The sequence below is a fragment of the Leopardus geoffroyi genome, chromosome C1 (assembly GCF_018350155.1).
Source record: "Leopardus geoffroyi isolate Oge1 chromosome C1, O.geoffroyi_Oge1_pat1.0, whole genome shotgun sequence".
Lineage (NCBI taxonomy): Eukaryota > Metazoa > Chordata > Mammalia > Carnivora > Felidae > Leopardus > Leopardus geoffroyi.
The window spans coordinates 73,796,018-73,805,000 of record NC_059328.1 but is presented as its reverse complement, the minus strand read 5'-3'; the positions used below and the strand labels follow the sequence as shown (position 1 = coordinate 73,805,000).

The 8,983-nt window shown below is 51.0% G+C and overlaps 1 protein-coding gene across 8 annotated transcripts in view; it reads right to left on the bottom strand.

Annotated features, from left to right (window-relative positions):
* The window catches only part of LMO4 (LIM domain only 4), a 52,571-nt gene extending 44,991 nt beyond the window's left edge, over positions 1-7,580 (bottom strand). For 2 of the 8 annotated variants that reach the window (XM_045478168.1, XM_045478169.1), the window contains exons 1-2: positions 7,432-7,580; positions 4,444-4,682 (exon numbers count right to left, since the gene is read on the bottom strand). In XM_045478168.1, the coding sequence (XP_045334124.1) occupies positions 4,444-4,679 (236 nt within the window). In that variant the 5' untranslated portion in view covers positions 4,680-4,682; positions 7,432-7,580. Of the gene's footprint in view, positions 1-4,443; positions 4,683-4,899; positions 5,035-5,115; positions 5,273-7,431 lie in introns of those variants that run through there. The other 6 variants (XM_045478162.1, XM_045478163.1, XM_045478166.1 and 3 more) reach the window with 5 other exon arrangements.
* Positions 7,581-8,983: the final 1,403 nt, after the last annotated feature.

Below are 8,983 nucleotides of genomic sequence, written 5' to 3'. Positions count from 1 at the left end.
AAGAAGGGAAGAAATCCCACCAAACCTCTGCACTTTAAAGGTGCTTTGCTCCTATACAAAAAACACCATGTAGCGTTAGTACTGTTTGCCAGCTCTGCTCCAACTCTCCTTGCTGACATAAAGAGATGGACAGCAAGTTGTATTTTTAGTTTAGTAATAATACTTAGCACCTTTCAGAAACTTCAATGACCAATAGGTGGGCTTATTTTCGACTGCATTATTACTTCAAACAAAATATACGCAATATGGTGCGCTACCTGTTTTCTAAACTGCTTTCAGGCAAGGAGAGGCGCATTTCTAAAAGTGAGGCTGAAAGGTATACATTTGTACCTGCAAGTAAATATCAGCAACCTATCTGAGGAGAAAAATGCACATCCACAGCTACTGATCCAGAAGCAATTGGTTTTCCAGCAGGTTCCTATATTTAATCTAAATTCTGCACCAGCTATATTAAATGTAACAAAGAAATGCAACCCAGAAATTATGCCTGGAGCCAAGTCCATTAAAGGTACTTCGGAATAACTAGAGACCAAGCACCTTAAAAGCACCAGAAGCTATTGATACTTAAGAGGGGGGCTGTGAATAATCGCAATTGCTGCATTAGAGAGGGGAGGGAGAAAAAAAAAATCAGCCAAATTACGCTTGGTTAATTCAGAGTAACAGATCTGCCCCCAAGTGAATTGGAGGCCTTGAATTAATTCTGTTATGACAAATCAAGATAAACGTTCCCCCTAAATTGCATGCGATTTAATTAATTTTTGAGATCCTGGGTTTTTTTTTTTTTTTTTTTTTTTCCTAGCTAATAGTTCACATGCTCCTGTGCTGTCATTGTGCTTGAGTGGGCAGACTTCAAAGTGATATTAAATAACCAACTATTAGATTTACCTAGCACGTCCTATTGGAAAAGTGCCATTTAATTACCTAGCCTGTTCAATTAAAGGGACAGCATTCTCTGAATATAGCAGCTTGCTGTTGATTACCAGGGAAATGAACTCGCTGTCTGGCGGCGCCTCCGTTCCGAACGCTACCCCCTCCCCAAACACACCCTCCACCACCAACCACCACCAGTCCCCCGCCCGGGACCCCGCGCGGCGCTCACTGCGGCTGCGGGCGCCACGTGAACGCCCGAGCGGAGCCCGGGGAAAGAAAGAGCGACCCGCTCGCGCGGCTCCCGCCCTGCGCTCGCCCCCTCGCGGGCCCGAGGCCGCCGGCCGGCCGGCAGGGCGCCTCGACCGCGGCCTCGGGCGGCGCCGGCCCAGCCCTGCCCCGGCCCCGACCGGCCCCAGCGAGAAAAGGCTCGCCGAGGACCGCCACCCGGGCTTCCGGTGCGTTTCCTCGCCCTCCCCGGACCTAGGGCCCCACCCGTCGGTCTCCGAACTTCCTCCTCTCGCTGCACTTTCCGCGCCAGTCTTCGGGCCGAGATGGGGGTGGAGGAAGAAGGGTTCGAGGAAAAGAGAAACGGAGTTTTGAAAGCTACTTGGTGGCGCTAGCATAGAGCTGGGGGGGGGGGTCAGAAGCTGGGTGGGGAGAAGAAGAAGGGACAGTTCCAAGGTTCGCCGACTTTTGTAGTGGGGGCGGGCAGGCGTTGGCCCCTTTAAGATCCACCCTCCCTCTTCCCCTCCACAGCCCACCCCCCCCCCCCAGTCTTTCCCTCCCTCTCTTAGAGGCCAATTTTGTTAATTAAATGTTTTGTTTGCAACGCAGCTCTCATTCATTGCGGACACGTCATTCGGAGCAGATCTAAGCCAGAGACCAGATCTCATTAGATAAAGCCCATCAGAACTAAGAAAATGGAGGAGCCACTAATTAAAGCTTTTAATTGTGCGGATTCGCTGCAGCAAGGCAGCCGCTTTATCTGAAATCTTGGAGGGAGAGGAGGCAGAAGACCAGTTCTGCCCAATAGACACTTGGTCAGGAAGAGGGAAGGGACTAGGGAAAAGCAGTGTCCCCCCCCCCCCCAACACACCACCACACATCCCAGCCCTGCTTCCCCTCAGCTTTTTAGCCATATCTTGGTAGTTTTCAAAAGCTCACACCTCCAAGTCAGGCAGCTTAAAGCCCCTTAATAAATGGCTCTGTGGTCCCAGTCGGGGCCGAGGAGCCGAAGGGCCCCCTTCACCTGGCATCTGGCAAGCGGATTACTCTGCTCCTCAGTGGCCATCCTTGCAGAATTCAAAGCTCCTCCAACAAGTGGACTGGGGAGGAGACTGGGGAGGGAGTAGCTGAGAGGAAAAGGACTCGCGCCAGCTCCTCACCTTCCCACCCTTCTGGCATCTTGATGGGCACAGGGAGGAACACTGAAGGAAGACTTCAGAGATTCCTCAACCTGGGGGGTGGGGGAGGCTCAGCTGTTGATGAGCTCTGAACGGAGTGGGAGGCGATGATCAATTCGGTACTGAGCTAGAACTCATCTCTCCCGGGAGAGGTCTAAGCTTCTCAGGGTAGCATGTAGTTCAAGAGCAAGCCTGGCTCCCGTTTTCAAAATCAGAGGGGGAAAAAAAAATGAGAAAATGGACCCAGTTAATTAAGGCACGGGGCTGGGTACACATCTTCCCTTGCTCCATTAAGCCAGTTGAAAACACCAAATGGGCATTTATATTTGGTCCCAAGAATAGGGAAAGCAGGCAATTCCCAGAAAGCCACTTGCCTAAACTTGTCCTGAGGGAATGCAAGTGGACCCATCTTCTTTTTAATTAGTGGTAATCAGAAGCGAAGGTTTTTTGAAGGCACTTGACAGGAGGTGAATCTGTACCATTCACGGCATCTGAATAGCACTCTCAATTTTTCCACTTTAAGTTACCCTCCCGTCTTACCAGTTTTGCTCTCTATTTAATTACAATACTGTCAAAGCTCAAAGCTCATGGCATTGCTTGGAAGGAGGACCAGAAAGCATTACACCCATGCTCCTGTTGATTTTCCAACATTTACTTCTAAAAGAACACTTAGTGAAATTAATGCTGCCATCTTAATTTAAAAATAAAAGCCCTCTCCCTTCCTATATTTCTTTTACTTGGCTGATTGAGGATGCCAGCAGAGTGGACATAGGTTGCATTATCGGAATAACCAAATGTCATTTTGCTCCATCATTTTAGATTAATGATACCACTGGGGTAAACATACACACACTCAGCTCTGAACGGCACTGGGATCTTTTGCACTTTTAGATGCAGAGTTGAGGGAATCACAATGGAGCTAAACTTTGTACAAAAAAACCTCACCCACTGATTTACCCGCATTGAAGAGAGCAACATTTTTCTACTAATATCTACAAAGAAAATGGTTTAGGACAGAAATTTAACTAGAACGCAATTCTTTGTAAAAGTGAGCGGTTCTCTAATATCAACGGTGTGCGTGTGGGGTTTTTTTTTTTTTTTTAATTACTGGATGTTGAAACAGAACACCTCCTAGAAGCATTCATGTGCATCAGTCTATCAAACCATTTACTCAAATTAAATGTGTAATCCTTCAAATGCCTCCTTTCAAATTAATGAGTTTAAGTAGCTTGAGTTCACCTGAAAAGATCCTATAGGCACCTGACCTCCTGAATTCTTTCCATTAATTGCACTGAAACTTGTTGGAAAAGACTGCTTACATGGGTATATGAATGTTCCTATACATTGCTTTAAAATGCAAGATTAGTATAATTCTATAGCCTCTTTTCCTAAATCTCTTTTGGGGATCAAAGGTAGTGATACAAACGACAACAACAACAAACCCCAAATCTGCACATTCCTCAATTGAAAAATCTGCAAATTCTACATCGCAAACCACACACTAACATTGAGCACTACAAGCCTTCAAGTAATAGTACACAAAGAGAAACACTACCATTAAGGGTTTTGGGGTTTTTTTTGGGGGGGGGGGGTGCGGGGAGGGGTAGAGTTTGCTCTAAGAAGAATTACAAGTCTTTAAACTGATGGGTAATCAGCATTTTTCACAAGGAGCACAAAGAATGAGTCACAGTTTTCCACTCAAAAAAGTTTTAAAGTGCTTACGTAAATATAATTAGCCATCACCATAGGCAAATCATTTCTCGCTAACTACACTTATTTGTAAGTCAATCTTTTGTCTCTGAGTTTCTATGTAGGTCCCTACCTTGCTTTAAGGTAGCAGCCTAACTCCCACTTTTCAACTGAGGGTCCAGTTTGGGGCAGACGACTTAAAATTTTGGTCAGGAGAGTACTCAACCTTTGCACACCTAAAGGCCCAGTCCCACCAGATGGACAGAGTCTTAGTATAGTTTTTGCCGTTAATTTATTGTTACAAAAATGGAAGATTAACACGTTCGTCTTGAAACCCTTAAATCCGGCCAATCAGGTTTTTGTGGTTGAGGCTACAATATATTCTCATAGGTGTCCAGTTCCTCTCCTTAAAACCCTTGGTAACCTTTGGCCTTGCCATTGCTCTGCTCACCCATCTCGAGGAAAGGCAGCCAAGTCTTACCTAATGTAGTCATTTCTGCAAAGGATCATGCCGCTCTTGGTGTAACAGGACGTGCCGATGTCGCCCAGCTGCGCCTGGCAGCAGGAGCACTTGAGGCACCGGCTGTGCCAGTAGCTGTCCATGGCATAGAGCAGAAAGCGGTCCGCAATCTTGCCCCCGCAGCCTGCGCACCGCTTCCAGGAGAGGGAGCCGGCCGTCACCGGGGGCGGCTGTGAGCTGCTGCCCGGATTCACCATGGTCTGCAGAGGGCGGGAAGGGGACCAGGAGAGAAAGACAAAACAGGGGCAATGCAAAAGTTAGTAATCGCCGCGCGCGAGAGAGACCGAACACGTCCCCCCCCCATCCCCCCCCTCCAACTCCCCGAACTGTTGGAAGGAAGCAGCGGGGCAACCGCGCGAAAGAGGGTGAGGGGGAGAGGAAAGGAGGGAGGATCGCCGGCAGCAGCCGCCTGTTTACTTTTCTCAAGCTTTGTTCTGGGGCCACGAGCTCCTCTCAACTTTCCAGCGCTCGCCGCTGCTGACAATTTCAGCTTGGGTACTGTCAAAACTCGGAGAGCGAGGCTCGGAGGCGCGCTCCACCCCTCGCGGCGCCTCCTCCCAGCCCCCGCCTCCGCCCACTGCCCCCTCCTCCCTCCTTCGCCGCCCGCCTCCAGCAAATGAGGGTCAAACCCACCCACCGCCGCGCCCGGCCCCTCCCCGGCCCCAGCCGAGCCGGGAGAGCTAGCCGAGGGGAGTGGGGAGGCGGCCCCCGCTGGAGCCACGTTCTCTCCCGAGCTCTGCCCTGGGAAGTGCAGCTGCAGTTCACAAGTTGGAAATAGTTGGGTTTTCTGAAAGGGAGGGAGGGAGGGACCGGCAGAGGGGAGAGGGAGAGCGTGATGGTGGGAGGGGAGCGAGGGGACGCGAGGGAGGGGGTGCGGTGTGTAAAGTTGCGAAACTGGTTTTTCGTATTTTAAACAGCACCTTTCACATGCCATTGTGGTGACCGCCATCTCCCATTATTGTTCCAAATCTCATTTCATTTTGAAGATCAATGAGTGTTTTCTCTGGGTTTTCAGGACACAGGCAAGAATAATAGATCATTGAACTTTAGGATGCCTGTTAACTTCCTATACAAACACTCTCCACTTTGGTCTCACTAATCTGCCCTTGATCAGCAATTTAAATGCTAAAGCTTTGTTCCTCCAAAGGGGGGAGGGGGGGCGTTACAGATAATATGCGGGAAGGCACTATTAAAGGATGCACAAGTTATATAGGAGCCAGTCCTGCTGTCACCAAAAACTGCTTTTAAAAATTCCCTACTCTTTCTAATGAATGTCACGAGAAGCAACTGGGGTATAATATAGGAATCAATTTATAAAGCTTAGCCTAAACCGATTAATTTGTTGCCTCCAATCCTGAGTCCAATAAAGTCCTAGTGTTCCTCCAGTCACTTATTCTATAAAAAGATCAAGTTATTTACTGCCAATTAAGCAGCCTGTTTTGTCTTTGTCCTCTGTAAGCCGAGAGTGTAGGCTCCCCCCGAGGCTCCCGGCTATCTGCTCAAGACGTTCAGCTGATACCTCAGAAGGGAGAGGGCGAACTTTGCCTGTCCCCGGCCCAACTTGGCTGCTGCAAAAAAACCAGGGGAAGGGAACGAAACAAGGACTCGGGTTCCTTAAATAGGCCGATTTTAAACACATTTCCTCCGAAAGAGTCCCGGAACGTGTGTCCAGTGACCGCACAATAAACCAGAATAAGAACTGCACCAATTAAGCTGTAACAAAACCCTGAGACTTTGGAAACAGGACCACTCTAAAACCCATTAGCATTGCATTTATCCGAATGCATCATACCTTTATGTAAATTGATTTATCTGATGCATTTACTCGAGGAATTGCTTTTTGTTACAATTTCAGCCCTAACCCAAATGAATCTGCATTTCCTGCCCGAGGTCTTTAAACTGTTTCCCCCAACGTTTTAATCGCTCCGAATTCCTTTTTAAAAGGGGAGAGGGAGGGAGGAGATTCCAAGCTCTTCCCCGCCCCCATCTTTGGTGAGAGGTAAATATATATGTATATTTTTTTGAAAAGGAAACATTACACTGAGAAAAGCATCCAGTAACCCCATTAGCTAAAGCTCTTAAGGACAAGCAATACCTTAATGCTGATTAAATCTAAAAGAGATGAATCAAGAGGACTGACCAGAAACTGACTCCCCTGATAACTAAGGACGGGCCCTCATCAAGTTTCATTTAGAGTTGGAAAAAAAAGAAAGCTTTTAAGTTAAATAGGCTTATACTCTAGTAATTACATAGCCAAGCAATTTAGGTCCTGGGATAGTCAGTGAAATAGAAAGCAGAACTGGCAGCTAGAGGCAAAATCTGCCCCCCTTTAACAACGTCTCTGGTGTTTTTTAATGGAGACCAGGGGAGGGACAAACGTAGCGCTGGCAATTTGTAGTACAAAAATGGATGCTTAATTCATGTCTTGATTTTAATTAGGTGATTCACCGGATTTCTCCTGGATTGGAACAAAAGACTTATAAGCCAAGAGGAATTTTTGAAAAGAACCAGCAATACTGAATCCTGCTCACTTAGACCCTTTCTGCCACTGTTTCAAAAATAGTGTTTACTGGGGGGGGGGGGTGGGGGGGGACCGTGACTATTTCCCCCACACTACTTCTCATACTTAAACCCTCATTTAAGCACCTCCTGCCTTTCCCTTAGGAACTGAAAATATCCCCACCCCCTCCAAGGTCCCCACCAGCCCGGTCTCCAAGAAGAACCCTTTTGTAAGCAGGAACCGCTACAAAGCTGGCTGCCCTCCGTGCTAGCTCGCAGGCCGGCCTCGGTAGTTTCAGACTCGCGCATTATCTAAGCCGACGTATTGTTTACTTGCAATTTGGGACGGTCAAGGGAAGGAAGCCAAAGAAAACAGCCCTGGCCCAAATCGGCCCCCTCCTCCCTCCCCCCCCCCCCTCCTTGCCCGCGGCTCCCCAGCCGTCCCCTTACCTGCTTTTCCCCTATATTGCAATACTGCGAGAGGCGGCGGCGGCGAAAAGCGAGCGAAGCCGCTCGGCTTCCAAGGAAGGGGCGCCTGGGCTGGCGGAGCTGTAGGGAGGGGGGGATGTTCTCGCAGAAGCAGGAAAGGGGAGGAGGGGGCTAAGGGCTGCTTTTTTTTTTTGCCTTTTTTTTTTTTTTTTTTTTTTTTTAACGCGTCGCTCTGAGGCTGGGTTGGGGGGCCCCGCGTAAGTGGCGGGCGGCCGGGAGCAGGAGTGTCAGTCTCAGTCCTCGGCGTTCTCCTCCGCCTCCGGCTCCGCGCGAGCAGCTGCAGGAGCCCTCGGCCCGCGCGGCGCGGCTTCAGGCGCGGCGCAGCGGCAGCAACTGCTGCAATCGCTGCTGCAAGTTTGGCAATGTGGCTTCACTTTGTATATTCCCCCGCCCGGCGGCCCCCGCCCCCGCCCGCGCGCCTCCCGCTCCTCCTCCTCCTCCTCCTCTTCCACCGCCTTCCTCCCTCCCGCGCGCTCGCTCGCTCGGGGCTGGCGGCGGCGGCCGCTCGGCCGAGCTTCCTGCCCCTCCAGCCGGGGCGGGGGGCAGCCGCAGAAACAACAGCCCCGGAGCGGCGGCGGCAGGCGCGGAGGCCGGGAGGCGGGCGCGCCCAGAGGCCGGGAAGCTGCGGCCGGCCGGGGCCCGGCGCGCTGGAGCCTGCGCCGCTGCCCGGGCTGCTGCCGGAGCTGCTGCTGCCCGGCTCGGAGGAGGAGGAGAAGGAGGAGGCGGCGGCGGCGGCGGCGGCGGCGCTGGCCTCTAGCCGGCTCGCTCGCTCCCTCCGCGGCGCTTACACATGTGTTACTGACAGAGCAAAATCCCAACTACTCCCCGGCTCTGCCGCCGACGTCAGCGACCCTCAGCCACTGGGCGGCCGGATTGTTCAGGCGGAATAATAAAACCTGCCAATCCGGGGAAGGACAAAGGGATGACTGAAACTAGACTCTGGGGGCGGGGAAGAGAGGGAGGCGGTGGAGCGGGAGGTGGAAAGAGAGGGGAAGGGCCGGAATCAGGTGGGAAGCGGCGACCCGGGCGCCGGGGACCTTGCCGGGCTGCCCTCCGCCGCCCCGGATCGAGAGCGGAGGCGTCGGGTGCCGCTCCGGCTGCCCAGCGCGCGGAGGACCCTCGGGACCCGCACCCGCCCGCCCCTCGGGGATTGCCCTCCGCTCGCACCGACACGAGCCCCTTAGGAAACTTAACTTCACGTCTCAGAAATAGGTCTCTTCCTGTTTGGGAAGAAAAGTCTTCCCGAAATCCTAGGGCGGTGGACTTCACACACACGCAGAAGAGGTTTTGTTTTTGTTTTTTAATTCGCGGTGTTGAGGTTGATGAGCCTTAGTGGAAGTTCAGTTAACAAGGTAAAGACAGTGAATCAGTAGTTCTTAAGTACTCCCTCCTTACCCTCTTCCACATTAGCCGGAGTTGAAGAGCCTCGTAGGCATTTCAGAGATACTTGTCAATTGTCGGTGAAAAAAAAGATCACAGCCCTTACTTCGGAAGTTGAGGGAAACTTCAGGAA